Here is a 20955-nt window from a genome sequence, read left to right as displayed (position 1 = left end):
ATCCAGGTTTGATGTAAGAATGAAAAGAATAAATTTGACTTATTTATTTTGTGTTTGAGTCCAAAAGCCAACTTTACTATTTCAGGTTGATGTTTTGCAACAACACTCTGTTTCTAATTAAGTTGGGGGCTGCCTACGAACGTAAAGCTGTAATTTATTTATTGCAAAACTTTAGCCATTGATGCAGGAAAGTGCTGTGAAGAGGTGGGTGGGTGGATGTGTTTCTCCTCCTTAACAGGCATGGCTGCTGATGTCGTTTTATGTAAATGCGTGAATTTCATTTTCAAAAGGACGGCCCTTTCCCTCTATCCAATGAAAATGAACCGCGGCTGACACCTGGCTATAAACCCAGGAAGGAGCCCAACAAGTCCTTTATCAGAATCTGTTTCCCTTCGTCAAAAACAGAAGCCCCGCGAGAAGCGCACCAACGGCACACAGCGCAATGACTTCCAGCAAGATCGAGATCCCCGGAGAGGTGAAGAGCGACCCCGCTGCTCTCATGGCATCCCTCCAGCTGATGCCCTCCCCGGTGCTCAACCCCGAGATCAAGTACACCAAGGTCTGTGTCTGCACACACACTCAACGCGCACTCGCTTACGCTAACTTTACGCATATTACTTGAACTTTACTTATTTTTTCCCCCTCTAAAATTAGGGTAAAATGAGCGAACAATGCGTTATTGTCTGAGCACAAGGGCTCCACTCTAGAACAGTGCAAGGCAGTGTGCTCTACTGTACTGTGATACTGAGCCAGGGCCGATAAAGTTTCCTCCCCGAAACAAAGTTTAGCCAGGGCTCAAAGCGGAGAATGTATGATTTTCATGGTTACCCGCTAAACAGTTTAAGTTAGTCATATCGATGTGAAATTCAATTATTGCCGTTCAAATTTGTTTCACCGTTGTGTGCACATGTCTTTGCGTAATGGTTGGATTACTTTCTTTAATCGTCAATTAGAAACGGTGTGCGGCGAGATTATAATTGTTAAACCTGATTAATTGCTACCTGTTTTACGCATGGATTGATGATTAAAAAACAAAACAATAAAACAAACTACAATCTCCCCATAATTAGTAACTCATTAGTGTCCTCGTTTTGATTATGTGTTGTTATAATCCTCATACAACTGTAAACCATATTTGCTTAGGGCCTACATATTTTTTTCAAATAGCCAATTAATTTTTGTTTGGGTTTTCTAAGTTCATGGATAACTACTAAAGCCATATTGCAATTATTAAGATCCACACATACACAAATGAAACTTTTAGTGTATGTTTTGCTGTATTCATAATATTGCTCACTAAATTTAAAGGCTCTTTTTGAACTAACACACGTCAAAAATCTAAATCCAGTGTGTGTCGCCAATTAATCGAAGTGAAAGTCTGCACATAGCAGATAAGTTAGATAATTTTGTCATTTCTCCTATTGTGATTGTTATTTAATGGCTTGAATGCGTTTTTTGGAGTCACTTGAGTATTCATGTCCCCTAGCTGCGGACTCCTCTTCAGTTTTGTGCGTGTGGGTGGGAGACAGGGGTTGCATAAACAGCTGCAGAAGGTTCGATTGTAATAGAAAGCTTTAGTCAAATCATTGCTCAAATCTTATTATTCTGGTTCAGACTGGGCTCCCATGTGGCTTAGTTATACGTGCTTTATATTTTACACTGCTCCAACATTTTGTCAATGTAAGGTCAAGCTAATGAACTCCACTAACATAACTCTTGAAAGACGATGAAGTTTTTCCTTATTGGTCTCATCCCGCTGCAAGTCCTCACACACACCCTGAAAATAATCTGGAGATTAACAGTTTTGTGGCCTGTTTGATAACATCTCAGGAATGTCCGTATTGTAGTTTTGTTTCACACTGGACCCATTTTGATGTAAAGCAAGCTTTTTATAATCTCAGTCTTTACACCTCCAGCGAGTGACTATATCGTGTTGTTACTAAACCACGTTGTATTAGGCAAGAGGTGTTTTACAATTACGAGATGAAAGTGCACATGTCATAGGGCACAGATGATAGTGATAATGGTGTTAAGTTCATTCGATCCTATCGCTCCTATTGCCTATAACCTACACACCGGTGTTTTAGGTGCAAAGGTCATTGAGCCGACGATGTGTTGCATTGTATTGTATAAGCTTCCCATTCAGGCGTAATGCAGCAGTTAAAGACGAGATCTGTTGTGGGGTAAAGAAGGAAATTTAGGAAGCGACTTGGTGAATTAACCCCAAGGAATTTGGATCATCCAGTTCCTGTTGGTTTTGTGGACATAGGGGGCAGAAGGGCCCTGATTTATGGGCACCCCTAGCGTGGGCTCTCCTCACACCCTGTTCCTGTTCTCCACCCTGCTACGAGGGGCGCAGGCCTGTGCACTCGCTTGCCTGCAGGGTGTGCACAATCAGGCGGCACTGTAATTGTATTTTCTACATAGTTTAGGATTGTCGCTTTAAAAAAACAAAAACAAAAACACCATTAGGGCTGCGCGAGCAATCGAAATTCAATTACACTTAAAATTCTTATATTTCGTCATTTTAAAAATGACATAACTGATAAAAAGAGGTTGATAATTAACTTTGCGATGTGTTTAACGTGCATCCTCACAGGGTCCACCCCCTCTTAAAGCGTGCGTTCAGATTCTATGACATTAGTGTCTATGGTAGTTCAATCTCGGGGCACTGCATTCTTACAAAAGTTAACCTACTTGATATAATTTGCACAGTTGTATTTGTCAAAATTGTGTACATTTTTCATTGTTTTATCTTACTTTGACAAATTTAAATTCTCATTAAAACTATAGTAGTTATTCTTTTTCCCTTAAGCAGCCCTATACACTATTGCAGCTTGGAAGCATGTGAAATTATGATTAGGCCGCTATCAGTCTTTGCCCCTTGTACTTTCTGCATAGTAACTTGCCCCACCAGACACATGTCGATAGAGAAGTTAAGTACCAAAGTTCTGTTAATAAAGAACCAACCATTTGAATGCAATGCAAATCCATCTCCAAGCCTTTGTCTGGGTCGCTGCACCAACTATCCCCATCTGGCTGGCTTACAACACAAAAGAATCTCAGAGGAAGTTGTGATTTGCAAAACACATACTGATCATTATTATTGTAATTAGTTTAGTTTTGAACTTTTAGAGAAAATGTATAAAAACAGTCTGCAAAGATTTTATAGACTGTTTAAGTGGCAATAGTTTCAGCATTTGTGGGTTTTCACACAGGGCAGTGATAATGAGTTGTAAAAGCAGACGCTTAGTGGGACAGATTTTACAAGAAAGTAAAAGAAAGGCAGGACTTTGTAGGTTGTAACTCACCTCACTGACACTGTTTAATAAACTCAGTCTAAATCATTAGGATTAGAGTGTCATCTATATGAATTAGGTTATAATATTTACTTCATCCACCAACTTCCAAGAACACATCTAACCTGTTATTATCTAAAGTTTAGATAATAAATTTTAAATACTGCTGTGATCCTGGGGTAAGATGCACTTTTCACCATAGGACTGAGTGCTTAGACCTGTCCACTGGAGCGTAGTGTATTCTTAAGATGCTCTTCACACAGACATCTTCTCAGTTTGGGATGAAAAAGGGGCTCCATCAATCTGTCACTGATTGAGATAGTACAGATGGAGGCTTGGGGCTCCCCGATGCTTGGTGCTGTCCAGCGGGGTGTAAATTATTGCCCTGTCTCACTGTGTGGGACGCCAGAGTCTGACCTGCAGTTCTGGACTTCTTCACTTCAAAACCACCATTTTTCTGCGATCGAGATCAAACAGAGCTTAAGTTAGGGGATACTGTGCAACTAAATGATTTATCACAACAAGCGCCGCGAGAGCTCCCCACTCTCCTCTCCGCCCCCCCCCCCTTCTCGCCCCGTGCCCTTTTGCTTATACAGTTTCCCTGTTCACACACTTGGATGGGCGCATAGACTCTAAAACTCTTTGAATGTGACAGGGTAAGTGTGCGGCGCCATTAATATGTCCGTCAGTGTGAAATGCCTTCTTGTGCAGCGAATGTAAATTATCGACTTAGCCCCTATGTCAACATCGTGTCCCCTGTCTCTTAATCACTGTGTAAGGAAGGAAAGTGACAGGAAGGTTACCCAGTTAACTCCTCATACCGAGCGTCTGCAGCCCTCTTGACAAGCAACGTGTAAATCCTTATGGTGTCATTATGAAAAACACTCAGCTTCATAAATCTGGGAGAATAGGCTCCTTCCTCAGTCGAGCATGTAATGCAGCAGAGGAGCCAAACTAGCTGGGCCCCTTTAATGTTTATTTGTAAGTGTTGAAGCATCGCATTTCTGTTAAAGCACCTCTTCTTCCTCTTTGTGCGCTGACCCCGGGAGTAAAACGACTTGGAAATGTTCCTTAAGCTTTTCTTTGAAAGTTAAAGAATAGGTAAGAACAAAGGGAACTCGTTAAATGTTTAAAAGAAGGGGGGAAACGAGAGGTGACATCAGTTGTCTTGTTGATTCATGACAGAAGGCTTTGGCTAAAGCCCAGTCTTTAACCTTTTGGACAATTTGTCAGTCTTTTAAATTCTTTGCTGTCGTTGTTAACTGTATCTCAGCATATCAGAAACATTTTACAGATTCATGTGCAAATTTTAATCGAATGTTCAAGGAAAAGTCAATAAACAATAACACATTAGTTTACATTAATTAAAAGTTTTAAGGGCAATATTCTTTTTACCCATGAGTTTGTAGTTCAGGGATAAAAACTCTTTTTCTTTCCGTTTTTAGACATAAGACCCTCGTAACTTAAGCATCATATCTCAAATATTACCCCCGCATCCAAGGCATGACACAGACATTAATCATTACAACACAACATACAAAAATACACATTTTCAGCTAACATACTTTCTAAAATTGTACTGTGAATATACTGAGAGACTTTTTTTTGTTGTTGGTAAAACTCACAAAAGTTTGATTAAAATAGTTGCTTTAGCCCATAAACTTTTTCAGACAGGGGAGCTCTGGGTGAAAGGGGTTGAAGAGCAGGGAGAGACATTCAGCAAATTGTCTGGACTTGATCCCACGACGCTGAGGTTGGAACAGTGTCGCATGTACATGGCAGCAGCGGAAACCACTCGACCAGTGTCTGCACCATTATGACATGGTTTTTTTAATCTGTTTTGACACCAGCAGTTAAAACTTACCAAAAAAGATGTATTCACCATATGTTTCTGAGTTTTATAAGAACTCCTTTCTAATCAGTCTTATGTGGCATTTCTACTCTCGTATTACTTTGCCGTCATGCTATCTCGGCAGCGGGCCACACACACCGCTGGGAGAGAGATGTTTGCCAGGCAGTGACAGTGAGGTCATCCCTGCCAAAGCTGCGAGCGCGGGGTGGCATTGTCTCGAACAGTGTGTGTGAAAAACATAGTTAGTTTGTGGTGTGCGACATGTGGAGCGGCTCCCCACTTTCACATGCTCCCCAATAGCTGCTAACTGTAGTAATTATGAGAGCCTGTTGAATGATGTCCAGATCAACAAAGAAAGGTCCTACAATAGCTCGAGGGTTGTGAAACTTCCTGCACTGGCTAGAGTTGCAGGTGTCTTGTTGTCTAAATGAATCATCTCTATCTCTACAGTATTTACATTTTTTTTTAATATGTAGGAGTGACATTCACACACCCCAATTTCCCCTCCCCCACTCCACCTCCTGCCTATTCCCACACTTTAAAAAGGAGGCTACATGCATTACATATTCTTCAGCTGGGCCCTGTGAGCTGTGAAAAGTTCTGAGCCAAGCAGATGTTTGTATTTTTGGGACTTTCTACACTAACAGTTTATTTCTTAAGACAAAACGGAATTAACTTACATATACTAATCAGTTTTAATAAGGGGAACTGTTTTGTTATGAACAGTGCCGTCAGACTGTTATCATGTGGTCGGATGTAAAATTGCATTATGTGCACATCGTGTTTTTAATATCTTAGACTGACAGGTTTTGTAAAAACCATGGGAGTCACTAAATGTTTTCAGCTGCTCTGGCAATGCGCAAAGTTTTGACCTAGACTCAGTGCAGTGTGTAACTCGCACACGTCAGACCTCCTCAGGCATCCTCACCACAACACTTTTGTCACTTGAACTTTTTATTTGTGCAGTCATAAGATTTTTTGTTCCAAAATTCATTCAAACAAGATTTGATGACCTAATACAATCACTTTGCCATACAGCAGGATGGTAAGTGAAAGTGAGGGAAGCGGCTGATAAAAACATGTTATGGAGCCCGTGGCACCGGCCTCTTAGCGGTGGAGAATTTAACATAAAAGCGCCATAAAGTGTTGGTCAAACTCCGCAGGGAATGGAGAAAAAGAACACTAATAGTCATTTGAAAATATCTTTCCCTGCGCTTGTTTTTTTCTCTACTCTTCCAAATGATCCTAAAAGCAATTTTAAGTAACCTCAAGAATTGATTTACGCCTTCGCCCTGTCATCTTAATCAAGCCTCTCAATGGGACAAAACAAAAGTGTAATACCGGTCCTGGCGCAGAGAGAGGGTGATCCAAACGGCAGCTGACACTTGTCCTTTTCTGGCTGTGATTTAGGTGGACGCCTGCTCCACTGTTCTCCCTCCGCAGCAGCCCGTGAGAGGGGTTACACCAAACATAAAGCTACCCACGGCCCACATTCTTGCCCAGACTGTTGCGGCTGTCAGGGGCTGCTCTGATTTAGGGTGCCCCACATCAGTGGCCCCCATAAATTTAAAAACTAATTCTGTGCTCTACGGGACTTTCTGTTTTTGTAGCTTGCCCTCGGCTCTTATCGTTACTGACAATTTTATGAAGTGCTCTTAATGAGCAGCAGATTAAAGGTGCTGTCTGATGGAGCCGCGTAAGAATACAAACCCTGAGATGTGCCTGTCTGAAGCAAGGGTAAGAAGAGCCAGATTCTACTCAACATTTTGCACAATTTAATGCTGTGGTTCTGAATTGGTTTGGCTTCAGGATCCACCTTCAAGCTATCAAGACAAGTCGCGACCCCCCACCCTCCAAGAAATCTTACAATGACAACATTCTGCAGTTTATAGTATCATAAGGCTGCCAATCAAATGATGATGATCATAAGGCTGCCAATCAAAAACAATCAAAATGATTTATCAACAGTCACTTTTGGCAAAGCCTGTGACAGAAACACTGCTATAGTGCATTCCAGTGCTGAACACCTCAATAGTTCCTCCGCGATTTTTCATAGACAGAGCTGTCTTTATATCTGGACTGTGGGAATGAGGAGGATGAGGTCTGACCCGAGAGAAAGCGCCACAGTTTCATTTTAAAATCTCAAATGTAAACAGCCAACAGTTTGTCTAATTAAAAAGCACTTAAAGAATAGTTTTTTATAGGTGAACACCTGTGACATATGAACCCATGCTCTGAAGTCTACTTATTATATATACTAAATATGCGCCACAGATGTTGTACTTGCACTCTATCTATCAGGCAGACTGACAGCCATTAAAAACACAGTGAGAGCAGTCCGCCTGAGAGACCTAAACATGTCAGCATGGAAAGACCATTCCCAAAGATATTTTTACTATTTCAAATCACACCTTGCCTGTTTTCTTTTTCATCTCATCTGCCAAGGGATACTTTGGTAACATCTTTCATGGTTTTGCAGCTCTGTAAACATTTATTTTCCTGCAGAAGAAAATGTGGACAGTGTGAGATATGTCCTGTTTGGAATCCCAGGCGGTTGTTTAACGGAAGACTTGCTTTAACGCATCACAGAGACCAAGCACGGCACGTGTTTTATGATCTCGTAAACGAGCAGCGATGTTGTGAAACGTGTGTCTGTCTTTCTCTGAGGAGGGGGCGCGGGGGGTGTGGGGGGCTGGTGTCTGATAGGGATTTATCTGCCACACACACAAACCCTGCACCCCTTTTGTCTGGACAGCAGAGCACTCCCCAGAGAGCTGTGCTGGACAGCCAGGAATCTGCACATTTCCAGAGATTGTCCCATATCCCTTACACAAAAACGTTCGGGACAGCTGCCTCAGGGCTGTTTGTCTTTCACATCCTACAATCCAGTTACTGCAGCCAACATGATTACTTAACTCCGTGTAAATATTTAAAAATTTCCAAATCATGTTGTTTTTACTAGATGCATACTTTACAATCGGGCTTGGCTTATCATAACGGTTCATGTGTCAGGGACTTCGGAAATATAAATTAATTTAACATGTCACAGATTACTCATATTTTTTTTCCATTTGTCTGACAGATATTCATAAACAACGAGTGGCATGACTCTGTCAGTGGTAAAATGTTTCCCACATACAACCCAGCGACAGGAGAGCAGGTCTGTGAGGTCCAGGAAGCAGATAAGGTAAGCAACTTTTTTGTCATTGATAATATTATGCAAACAAAATCTAATCTTCCTATGGTTGTTGTGATAGAACCTTCTAGACAGCGCGTTTGGATGATTGAATGCACGGTATTGGAACCATTTTAATTGACTGTGATTGTTTTGTTCAGGCGGATGTTGACAAAGCTGTCCAGGCTGCACGTCTCGCATTCTCCTTGGGCTCAGTTTGGAGGAAAATGGACGCATCTGAGAGAGGCAGACTTCTGGCCAAATTGGCCGACCTGGTGGAGAGAGACAGCGTCTATCTTGCCGTAAGTTCACGAGACCCTCACACTTATGATTAAGAGGTGTTTGAATAATTGTTTACAAAACATATTGTCTTCCTCCACAGACAATTGAGTCTCTAAACGGTGGGAAGCCCTTCTTGCCCACTCTGTTTGTTGATCTCCAAGGAACGATAAAGACACTGCGGTACTTTGCAGGCTACGCGGACAAGATTCATGGAACATCTATTCCAATGGGTAAGAAGATACTGTATCTACAAGCAAAATTACAGCTAGCTCCAAACACAAACATACTTTCTTTTTCTTGCCAATCCATGCATGTGTCAGTCATCACTGTTTTTTTTATTTTTATAAAATAACATAAGAGGGAGACGTAGGCTGTCTATTTGTAGAAAGTACAAATAAGGAAACAGGAACATGAAAGTGAGAGTGCACAGGGGAGCCCCTTTGATATCAGCGTATTGTCTATCTCAAAGCTTCTCTTGTGAGCTGCTGCCAACTGGACCACAGCTCGCCTTTTTCCCAAGGCCTTTGCTTTCAGCTTGGTTTCTCTAGTAGACCTTTTATGAAAACTAATCACGGCTGCACATTTGTTAGCTTGTGTGCCCACCTGTTATCTGTTTTAATTGAAGGTAACGAAAGAAAACACCAAATTACATGAGTGCATCTCAGCTGTTACTAATTTACTATGATCCAGTGAATGTCATTGTATTCTTTGTCATCACTGATTAATCCACTTCAACACGATACTGTAATGTTTAATCCACAGAGGACCATAGAAAATGAACACACATTTCACAATGTCAATGATTTTTGTGGACAATGAACAAGCCTGGCACACCCTTAGTAAGTACATCCTTTCTCAAGTAATGTAAGAGGAATGAGCAAACCTTTCCAGCATAACACCCATCTCTGACCTAAAACAGCTACACACATGGAGGCTCCCATCGAAATCTAATCTCACTCCAGAGAAAAAAACAAACCAGGAATGCACCGAGTTTCATTTGCAAATTAACATGTCCATTCAACAACACTTTGCTATTTGAAACAAATGTTTTCTATTGTGTGTGCAGATGGAGAATATCTTACATTCACCAGATATGAGCCCATTGGAGTGTGCGGACAAATTATTCCAGTGAGTATAAATCATACGAGTTACACAAAGGCCCATATACAGATGTCAGAACAAAATAGAGATGTTACATTTTGAGTGGCCTGTCTGCTGAAGAAACACACCTCGTTTTCCTGTAATTTTATGCCTTGTGTATTGAAGTAAATCCTCCTGGTAAGCCCTGAACATGTCACTGCCAAAGGTTAGCAGCATACAGAACCAAAAGCGAGAAGCAGAAGACAAAAAGGAATTTAACAGGGAGCAACCAAAAAAAAAAAAAAGACTGGTGAGTGAGTGCAGAAAGAAGAGGGAGTTTAGGGTGATATTGTGCAAAACGAGCAGAAAGTGTGTGGTTGGTTTCAGAGCCCCATGGGCTTCTGTGCACGGCAAGAATAACACAGGGCTGTGTGATGTTCACTGATACAAGCATACTGCACAAGTGTTGCAATTTTCCTATTTTAAAACAATGTTGTGGGAAGAAAAATACAGAAGTGCCCAGAATACTGCATTTTCTCTCTTCAGTCTGTTTAGAGAAAATAACTTGTGACCACCCAATGTGCCTCAATTGCATCCTGACTTTCTGCTCTTTTTTTTTTCAGTGGAACTTTCCTCTGATGATGACGGCCTGGAAGCTGGGCCCAGCTCTGGCCTGTGGGAACACTGTGGTCCTGAAACCTGCTGAACAAACCCCACTCACCTGCCTCTACATCGCAGCCCTGGTCAAAGAGGTGCGACTCTTTCCATCAAGCACTCATGCACCATTTCAGATTAGATCATTCACTGTCTTTATTGCTTTGAACATTTTCTTAGAAGTAATAGTAGTACTTAAGGAATACTTGATTGATTTGTTCTCTACATTCAACCCGCGGTAGAGGAAACCTGGAACTTGAAACGTCTTTGAACACTCTGAAAACACAAGTCTTGCGTGTTTTTCGAGATGCATGGGTTAAAAGACAGTTTCACGTTAGATTTTTCACCTGAAAATGTGATCACAAATACAACGCATATGAAACTATACTGGCTCAGTCCAACAGCACAATGTGAACAGCCGAGTTTCAGATCCAGCGCAGATCAGATGACATCAAATACAATGGTACATAGCTGTTGGGCACGGCGTTCCTGTTGTTGTTGCAAGTTAATATCATGAGTAAGTTGAGCACGATAGGAACACTGCTGTGTCCCGTGGCACTGCATGTCTACGAACCTAAACACATTATAAATCCCATTGTCCACATTGGGCCGGTCTCAACAATGCCCTCTCTGACCTTTTTTTTGTGTGTGTGTGTGTGTTGGAGACTATCTGTCTGCCGCATGCGACTTTCTGAAGTTCCCCTACTTCTGTGCTGGTGGGGAGGTTGGGAAGGGTCTGCCTTTGGTTTTACTTGGCTCTGTTGTCATCTGCGCTAAAGCTTGTTTCCTCTAATATTGTTTTGACAGGCTGGGTTTCCTCCGGGAGTCGTCAATATTTTGCCAGGATTTGGGCCAACCGCTGGAGCTGCGATCGCTTCACACATGGGCATAGACAAAGTGGCTTTCACAGGATCGACCGAGGTACTCTTCCATATCATTGCAGCTGTGTTACTGCCGATGACATCCAGGTTATTCATGGTACAGTGACCTATATGTGGGCAACATACGATCAAATGAAACACCTTTCACTTGAGATGTTGAAATGTGATGATTGAACTCTCTGAAACATTTCTATCAAACAAATTCAAGATATTGGGTTAGTATTTGTTCCTGTGTTGAGTTTTGCTCTCGTTGTAAATACAAACCTTTAGATATTACACAAGTTACACACAGATGTCACACTATAGGAATGATCGCTGTTGTTACTTCCGCGATTTTCACCGGATGTTCGGTAGGCAAACAGTTTAGCTATCTAAACCATAGAGTTTTTTTGAAAGTTTTGATCGATCTGTTGCAGCGCAAGGGAAGAATTACTCTGTTTGTGAACATTGTTTTTGCCTGTTGTACAACTATTTTTATTTCTTTAATTAATTCACGAGGCCCAACAAACACAACAAGAACTGGACAGCAGTTTATTTCAAGTGTTTTAACTCCCCTAAAATACTAAAATACCGCAGCTTTTCGCACTTTTTGCACCAGTGTTAACTACTCCCTGGCTCTTTTTAACAAAGTCCTCTTCCTCCTTTTATCATCTCATTCTGATTGAACGCTTCCTTTTGTGAGTGGCCCATTTCTTTTACTAGTTTAGCTGTTGTTTCCTGTTATCTGGAGTCAATTAGTGTGGCTGCTGCTGGCCAGACAGTGAGTCACAATGAGGCTGTAGTAGCTGAAGCCCCTCTGTATGATGCGGAGGTGGTGCAGGCAAGTACACAGGTGCATTGTGGGACAACTGCTCATCCACCTCTCGTGACTTGAGTTTCTTCTACACACGCTATAACATTGAGAGCCGGATCAAAGACACAAACACTCTCCTGCCTTAAGACTAGATTAGACTATACAAGTCACTGTGGTGTGAATGTTGAATATACTAATAATACTACTATACTAATAATCAACGGAAAGTGTTGTAACGGCTGTGTTACCCTAAAGTGATGCAGAGTTTCAGATAAAAGGGACAAAGGGTCAGATGTAGCCCTTGGAATTAGAAATATTTGATCTTGTACGTGTTGTATTAGTCACTGTCTTCAGATACTACTTTCGGATACTTTTTCATTCTTTATCTTAAGAATGAAAAGTGACACAACATGAGCTCTTTCCGTTTCAGCTGCTTGTACAAAGAGAGGGACTTTTCCATTTATCTTGTCTGCTCTTTGGAAAGTAAAACAGACTGTATGAGTAACAGGAAGATGGATACTTACTGGGTGTAGGGTTATGAAGGGAGGCACATGGATTTTCCACACTACAGTTATCTACTGAGCTTCATTTTTCATGTTAAAAAAAAGCAAACCATTTCTTATGGTGTTTTGGGACTGAGTCGAGCAAAAGCTGGAAACTATTGGCATCTTATCTATGAAACGTTTTTTGTAAAACCTGATCAAATGTCTCAGATGCTTTATTCATTAGTTCTTGGTTTACACTGTAAAGTCAGTCTTGATAAGATAATAAAGTGGAAATAGGACAAACATTTTTTCCTGAACACTCTTGTCATTATCTGTGAGTTAGATCACAACCCAGCGCCCACACACCTTGTGGTCAGCTCTTCCTGCCCTCTCCTCAGACTCAAACGCCCATTGTGTTTTTCAGTTCTATCTGCACACAGCGGTAACAGATATTGGTGTGCGTGTATTTGCAGAACTCGTGTTTCAGATGTTTGGAGCTAACCAGCTCTTAAAACTGTTTAATGGCCGCAGTGATTTAGTGATCTGGCCACAGGCCTGCATCGCTCTAAGTAAAGCCCTGCTTTGTTTTTCACCAGGTCGGCAAGTTGATCCAAGAAGCAGCTGGGAAAAGTAACCTGAAGAGAGTGACGCTGGAGCTGGGAGGGAAGAATCCCAACATCATATTTGCAGATGCTGATTGTGAGTAAAATCACCTACCATTCATTTGCACCACATTCAGTCAGCATTACTGGGTGGTCTGCCACAAACAGTTTGCTTTACTTATGTGTCTTTTTACTGTTACTGTGAAAATTACGGCAAAACATTAGTGTTAAAAGTGTTATAATCCTATGTAGGCCGTAGATGTATGAGTGTCTCAAACTGGGGCTTTCAAATGCTTTCAGCAGCCGTGAGAGGGGCTCTCTACGGCCTGTAAATCAACAGAATGGACCCTGTCCCAGTCGGGTGCTTCATTCGAGACCTATAAATCACATGGGTCTGTTAACCCTGGGTCCTGTCTCCCATGTGTCAGCTATCATATTTGCTCTGCTTCACTATAATAACAAATCAACAACAAAATACTCTGAGCTTTTTAATAAGTAAAAGTAATGATTCCCACCAGGCTGTTTAATAAAAGCTGCTATAACATGGTCATTGATCAGAAAATGTCTGTTTTAGTGGATTTGGCTGTAGAACAAGCCCACCAGGGAGTCTTCTTCAACGCAGGACAGTGCTGCACGGCTGGCTCTCGCATCTTTGTGGAAGAGCCCATATATGAAGAGTTTGTGCGCAGAAGCGTGGAGAGGGCCAAGAGGAGGATAGTAGGAAGTCCATTTGACCCGACCACTGAGCAAGGACCTCAGGTACAGGGCATGTGCCATGGTGCACCTTTAGAAGGATACCTGCAAGACTGACTTTGTGCGTTATTGTTATAGGTCAGTCGAGAACAGCAGAACCGTGTGTTGGAGTACATTCAGAGCGGGATCAGTGAAGGTGCTACACTAGAGTGTGGAGGAAAAGCTCTGGGTCGAAATGGATTCTTCATTGAACCAACCATTTTCTCTAACGTCAGGGACGACATGCGCATTGCAAAAGAAGAGGTAAAAGATGGAGCACATGTTCACACCAGAGAGTTGTAGCAGATTGTAATGGTTCTCGTTTTTGTAGATTTTTGGACCAGTGCAGCAGATCATGAAGTTCAAGACCATCGAGGAGGTCATAGAGCGAGCCAACAACACAGACTACGGTTTAGTTGGTGCTGTCTTCACCACAAACATCAACAAAGCTATGACCATATCTACTGCCATACAGGCTGGCACTGTCTGGTGAGTCTAAGGCACAGCAATCATATTCGTCATATCCACTATCTAACATAATACGCATAAACTGGCAACATGCCATAGACTTTCATTATATAACACACTTCCTTATTACCGATATTAATGACACTGTGAGGTCAATGAAAGAGAACAATCCAGAACAAACACAGTAACTGTAACCAAACACCATAATTCTGTTATTTGTGTAAATAAAATGACCCTAAAACAGCACACTGAGGTTTAACCCACAATGTTTTGTTTCTTTTGTAATTAGCTGCAGATGGTTAGAGTTACTGCTTAAAATCAGCATCTGCTAGAGATTTTTAGCACTCAGTCTTGACTGCATTTCTGTCAGTGCTTTGCATCTCAAGAAATTCTTTCTTATCAAATCTCCTTGACAGTATTTCTTTATTTTACTGTTTACCTCCAAACCAAATAGCAACAAACTCTTGTTTTTGGAGTTTCATGACCGTGTGACCACCTTGTACTTATAAACGCACCATAACACTGTTTTGCTGCAACTGTAACTTTATGCTAATCTCTGATGACCAACATGTACATGTACATGTACATGTATGTACAACAAACCAGATGAGTCAAGAGAATTACCATCCATGTTGTGTTTGCTTTTCAGGATAAACTGCTTTAATGCTTTGAGCACACAGTGTCCATTTGGAGGTTATAAAATGTCTGGCAATGGACGTGAATTGTGAGTATAATACTTTCTTCAAAGATACACAGCAACATACAATTCAATAGCACTCATATTGTATAATGCACTGTGTATATTTCCTTATTGCAGAGGAGAGTGTGGTCTAAAGGAGTATTCAGAAGTGAAGACCATCACAATGAAACTGGTGGCCAAGAACTCTTAAGTCAACGTTTGTTTCGTGAGAAGTAGCATCCACAATGCAACCCAAGTCACTGGTGATCACCTGGTGCTGCATTATCAACCTGTAGCTGTAACCACCCCGATGCTGCCCTCTCAAACCAACTCTCCATCTAAACCCGACCACTTCCTGTCTTGAATCCTTTTAGACTGACATCCAGAGAGCCAGCCAACATAAATCCACCACTAACTACTGCTACGCTAAAGCACTCACTGTGATATCCCGGGGGAAGTTCAAAAACCTCTGGTCCCTCTGCATACAGCCACAGCCCACCCCCACCGACGCTGGAAGCTCAAAGACTCAGTCGCCGCACTTGCAATCAGCCCTTTACTAGCAACTTGTCATGGAGCCACGTTCTTGTAGTGTGCGGTTTGTGATAGTTTTAAAAATATAGTAAGAAATGTAATTGTCTCAGCTCATTCAAGACCACTGTCAAAGATATGAGTGAAGCATTAATTTTGAGTCCTAATTGTCTATTGTTTATATTTTAGCTTGTATGACTTAACACTGTATGTTGACTCGTTAAGATTTTTAACCTCTGTTTAAGACATTTTACTCTAAGCTAAAAGAAGAGTAGAAGTATCTTTATGTAACTGATTTGTCATTGACATTCAACTATGTTTATGTTTATATGATTATATGCCATAAAATTATAGGTTTTCAAAATGACCACTGTTGTCCTTTCTTTTTAGTTTTAATACGTCATTTATTTATTTTAATGTTTATCTGGTGGATATTATGCGTGTCCATGAACACAAGACACTACTTTCCATCCACACTCATTCACCCTGCCCCGGATCACTACCCTCTCAAGCACAGGAAGAACTATGACCTTAACCGCGGAGCCACCGTGCTGTTGAGTGTGTTTCAAGTGCTATTTCTAAATGCATACACTGCACATCTCGGACACGTCTGAAATACCCTTTTGTCATACAACTGTGCTCAGACCATTTGTAGGAGCTGTGACCTAAACCCCAGAAACTCCAGAGTCGTCTTAGTCAGCACAGCTACTATACACTTACAATATAAATGTTCTCATGAACCTCTTAACCCCCACCTGAACCGAGGTCGACTTTAACCAAACAAAAAGCATTGAAGATTGAACAAAAAACAAAAACAGAAAAGCAACAATAACTATGAAAAAGTGACCAAAAAAAGTTATGCAAAATGTATGTAACAAAATGTATGAAAAACAAAAAAAGTATCTTCCTAGATTCCGGTTTTGTAGGTCTTAGCTTTCAAATGAGGCATTACTCTGGCCTAGAGGCACTTGTTTCGGGGGTTAAGAGGTCTAAAAAAATCTTAGTTAACACACTCCCACCGCAGATCTGAGGCTTACACTAATGAAAGAAAGCAGATGTGGTAACCAGCTTAAGTTATCTGTCGATTCAAACAAATAAAAATTAAACTTTGAGATTTTGTGTTATATATTTTTTTAGTCATAAGATGTTTTATTTGATCAATATTCAGTGGTACACAGTATGGGGTTGGTAGTTTAGAGGCCCACTCCTCGGCGCTCTTTATCTACTATGCGTGTTATGGTCAGTGGTGCTAGTAACCTACAGTATACACATTTCTGTAATATCACTACAATGGAGTTTTTCATCTGGCCAAATAAAGATGGCTCCTGTTTGAGGATTACGTCACATTCGTTGGTGCTGGTTGCCTGGTACAGTAGTGGCGGGCTGGAAGCAGCTCTGGCCAGAACCCTCAGATATTTCTCAGACAAATGTTGTGCAAGCCTCGCTGAACATGCCTCTCATTCCACTTAAAGATTAAGTGAGTGAGCGCTTGTGAGAGAAGAACTCCTCCATAAAGCACTGCTGCTGAAAGATGCACTTGACACGAACATAAACTCTAGGATTTTAAGTCTCCAGAGAGCATTTAGTGTCTGCTTTGATTTTTCAGCAGATTTTTCGTTTTTGACACAAACGGCATCACAGAAAAGATCAATCATAAATTTGATAAATAAAACACTCCCCCTCTAAAGATCTCATGTGAGAACCTCTAAAGGTTTTGGAGTGCATGTTTTCAGGGGTAATTGTGCGCGGCAGGGTCAGGGTCTGGTAAAATGTGAGTCAGACTTCAACAAGAATGATCAGAATCAAAGAACGACTTTTCTAAATGTACAACCATGAAAGGTGTTGCAAGTTTCTCAATATAATGTATATATGTCATAATAAAAGGACTCTGTAAGTTTGCAAAGTGGGGAGAGATAGCGTGAAATTTGAAAGTTACTCCCCTCTTTAACCATAAAGCTCTTCTTAGTTTGCAAAATGGGAGCAGAGATCCGGGAAGGAGGGACTTTACATGAAATAATGCATATATATTATTACTTACTTTACATCAAAATGCAAGACCAGGTTGTAGATTTTTAACACTTAGTGAAATGTGTCATACATGTAGACTTCCAGACTATCATTTTAAGAGCAGAGGTTTCTAATCAGATACCGAACAGTTGACTATTTCTGCTGAATGTCCTCTCTTTACTGACGGGACTGTACTGGGTGGCCAGGGATGAAAACAGTGTCTGGGCAGAGTTAAGTCTAAATTATTATATATAATGCTTTGCCTGTAGTTTCTAGGCCCAAAGAGCTACATTTTCTGCAATGAGATTTGATTTGGTTTTATGTCGGTGACCAGCTTGTTAAAGAGGGATACAGCATACATTCCACCATAAAAAACTATAAATAGAGGCAATTATATGTAAGGTGTGTACATAAAACAAGACATTGAAAGAAGCCTTGAAAATAAAGAGCAGGAATGTGTTGTCAAGAGTTCATCTATGTGACGGATATGCCACTCACACCTTGAGTTAGATCCTTCACATAAAACATATTATACATTAAGAAGCGCTATCCTTAAAGCCTGGTCAAGCCGTTATGGGAGACATTATGTTTGAGATGATTGAGGAGGTGTCTTGGAATGACTCCAAGGTTAAGTGGTTATCCTGTATCAATCAACCGTCCAGTCCCATACAAATGACCCGCACCCTGTATTTATTGGAAGGTGCACTTATGGAGCTTGATAAGTATTATTCACCGGCTATTACCCTATGCTCAGAAAAGTGATTCATGGCAGCCATTTGCATGCTATCTCTACATCCACTCGATAGCTTCAAACCATTCAACTTTAACGCGCTGCCTATGTTGCTCACAGAGTGGGATTGAACACAAAATTACCAAAATGATCTATAGGTTTCAATCAATTCTGCAACTAATGTGGCTCATTTGTAGCAATCTTCCTAAAAGATGTGCTGACTTTGAAGCTTTAGAGATGTGACACTTTTGTTCAACACATTTCTTTGGTTATATTTGTTTTTACTATCAAACCTCAGCAGTTTCTGAACACTGGATGAATGCTTTCTTCACAAAGGATATCCAAAAATAACCACAGCTCAGTGCCCAGAATGAAGTCAGCATGTAATGGTGATAACAGTCACTAAAGATGTTGAAATTGTTTCCATCTGTCCATACGACACGCTATTTGTCAAAGTAGGATGTAAATATGTGTGTGCGTCAGCATACATTGCTCCAAAGATAGATCAGATCAATTTAAACAACGCTGCAAAATCACAACAACTTCAGAGTGAAAGAACAGCATCCAAGATTTGGCAGAAATTAGATTAATAATAAGTGTTAAACTACTGTATATAAACTCAGAACTACATCAGTCAATATTTATAACTGTTTCCAAGTAAAAGTACCTATTTAACCAGTTATTCATACCTTGCCTTTCTCAGATAAGTGATAAACAAATGTTCCAGTGATCAAAGAGTATCTCCTAATTCACATGTTAAAGCCTCCACACTCTTGAGACTCACACAGCGATCCTTCACTATAATGTTCTGCTGTGTTGAATTTTCATTACATGTTAATGCGTTGGACCTATTGGTTTGTCCATCTGCCTCTTGGTCTCAATTCCACCCTTTTTACACCTCCATATATTATCAAAGGAGTGCCATCTGTGAAAGCCAAGGCTCCACATTTAACCCCAAAATGATAAGTATGGCTCCATTAAAATAAATCCAATAATAACTGAATATGCCGAGAAAAACTTAATTTGGACAGACTGCTTTCAAGGACATGAAATATTCCTGAATTAGCAGATCAAAGACTGGTGTGTCCGGCTGACCCTTGTCTTTTCGCTTTTGGGTTTCCTTCTCCCTCAGATTCACACAGTGATAACACAGATCTAGTTGTATGGCATTAATACAGTGCACCCTTTGATGCACTTTGGAGAACAGTGTTAAAATTCTATATTGACTGTAAGCTTTGGTCTGCAGCGGCCACCAGCTGCACAGAGACACATATTGTACGTATGAATGAGGATGGGCTGGACCACTAGTGCACATTTAGGCACGTTTTTATGAGCTTAAATATTACAAGGTTAAAAAACAACAAACAAATGAGAAAAACTTATGCCACAGTGTAAAAAAACACATCAGAAACCGCCTATTTATGCTACTTTCTTATCAACTTTTTTCTATTTCTTTTCCATATGGGATGATTTAATTTGTAATGTTCAATGATCTTTGTATTTGTTTTGTAAAAGTTTTGTTAAGGCACTTTCAAGCCATGTTTTAAATCAGAAATATAGGCTTTATATTTATAGTCCACCGTTACAAAGTTATAAAATGTGGTTTGATCATTATTAAAATCACAAGAATGAGTAAAAAATAAACTAATACCACCCAAACAATGACATTCTATCATATTTTTATTGGCCATAGCATGTAAACATTCACAGGACAGCGTGGAATAAGTAAGTACACCCTTAGATTCAATAGCTGGTTGACCCTCCTTTGGCAGCGATAACTTCATCCAGACGTTTCCTGTAGTTGCAGATTAGACGCTCACAGCAATCAGGATGAATCTCGGACCATTGCTCTTCACAAAACTGTTGCAGTTCAGTGAGAGTCTTGGTGTGAATGGTTTTCTTGAGGTTATGTCGCTGCATCTCAATCAGGTTTAGGTCAGGACTTTGACTGGGCTGTTCCAGAACGCATAGTTTATACTTCTGAAAACCATTCTTAAGTTGATTTGCTTCTATGCTTTGGTTCATCGTCTTCTTATGGCGCCCACCTTCTTTTGAGCTTCAACTGTTGGACAGATGGCCTTAGGTTTTTCTGCAAGATATTTTGGATGAACTTGTGAATTCATTTTACCATTGATGATAGCAAGTTGTCCAGGCCCTGAGGAAACAAAGCAGCCCCACACCATGATGCTCCTGTACCATACTTCACAAAGGGGATAAGGTTTTGATGTTGGTGTGCCTCCATTTTTCCTCCACACATGACATTGTGTTTTCCTCTCAAACTATTCAACTTTGGGTTCATCAGTCCACAGAATATTTTGCTAGTAGCGCTGTGGAGCCGTGGCGCTCTCCCATGAACCCTTTTTGTTTCCAATGTTTTACGTATCATAGATGTGTCAACAGAGATGTTGGCCTGTACCAGTGATTTCTGTCTTTAGCTGACACTGTAGAGTTATTTTTTATCTCAATAAGTATTCTGCACTGTGGCCTTGGAGCCATCTTTGAGTGGCCGTCCCACTCCTCCTCCATTTATAGATAATTTTTCTAACCGGGAATTTATGAACATCAAGACTTTTAGAGATGGTTTTGTAACCTCTTCCAGCTAATTCTTGATCGTAGGTCTTAAGAGAGCTCTTTTGAGCGAAGCACGGTGCACATTAGACAATGCTTCTCAACAAGAGACAATTCTTAACTCGTCTGTCCATTTCACC

General features: G+C 40.8%; 1 protein-coding gene across 1 annotated transcript; it reads left to right on the top strand.

The window, feature by feature from the left end:
• Positions 1–300: 300 nt before the first annotated feature.
• On the top strand, positions 301–15807 carry aldh1a2 (aldehyde dehydrogenase 1 family, member A2). The gene is made up of 13 exons (XM_079554547.1): positions 301–559; positions 8234–8338; positions 8488–8628; positions 8709–8838; positions 9675–9736; positions 10312–10440; positions 11150–11263; positions 13098–13200; positions 13678–13862; positions 13935–14099; positions 14167–14324; positions 14953–15027; positions 15121–15807. The coding sequence occupies exons 1-13, from the start codon at positions 443–445 to the stop codon at positions 15191–15193; spliced, it is 1557 nt and encodes a 518-aa protein (XP_079410673.1). The 5' UTR covers positions 301–442; the 3' UTR covers positions 15194–15807.
• The last annotated feature ends 5148 nt before the right edge of the window (positions 15808–20955 follow it).

This window comes from Gobius niger (assembly GCF_951799975.1).
Source record: "Gobius niger genome assembly, chromosome: 4".
NCBI lineage: Eukaryota > Metazoa > Chordata > Actinopteri > Gobiiformes > Gobiidae > Gobius > Gobius niger.
This window is presented reverse-complemented; position numbering and strand designations above follow the sequence as displayed.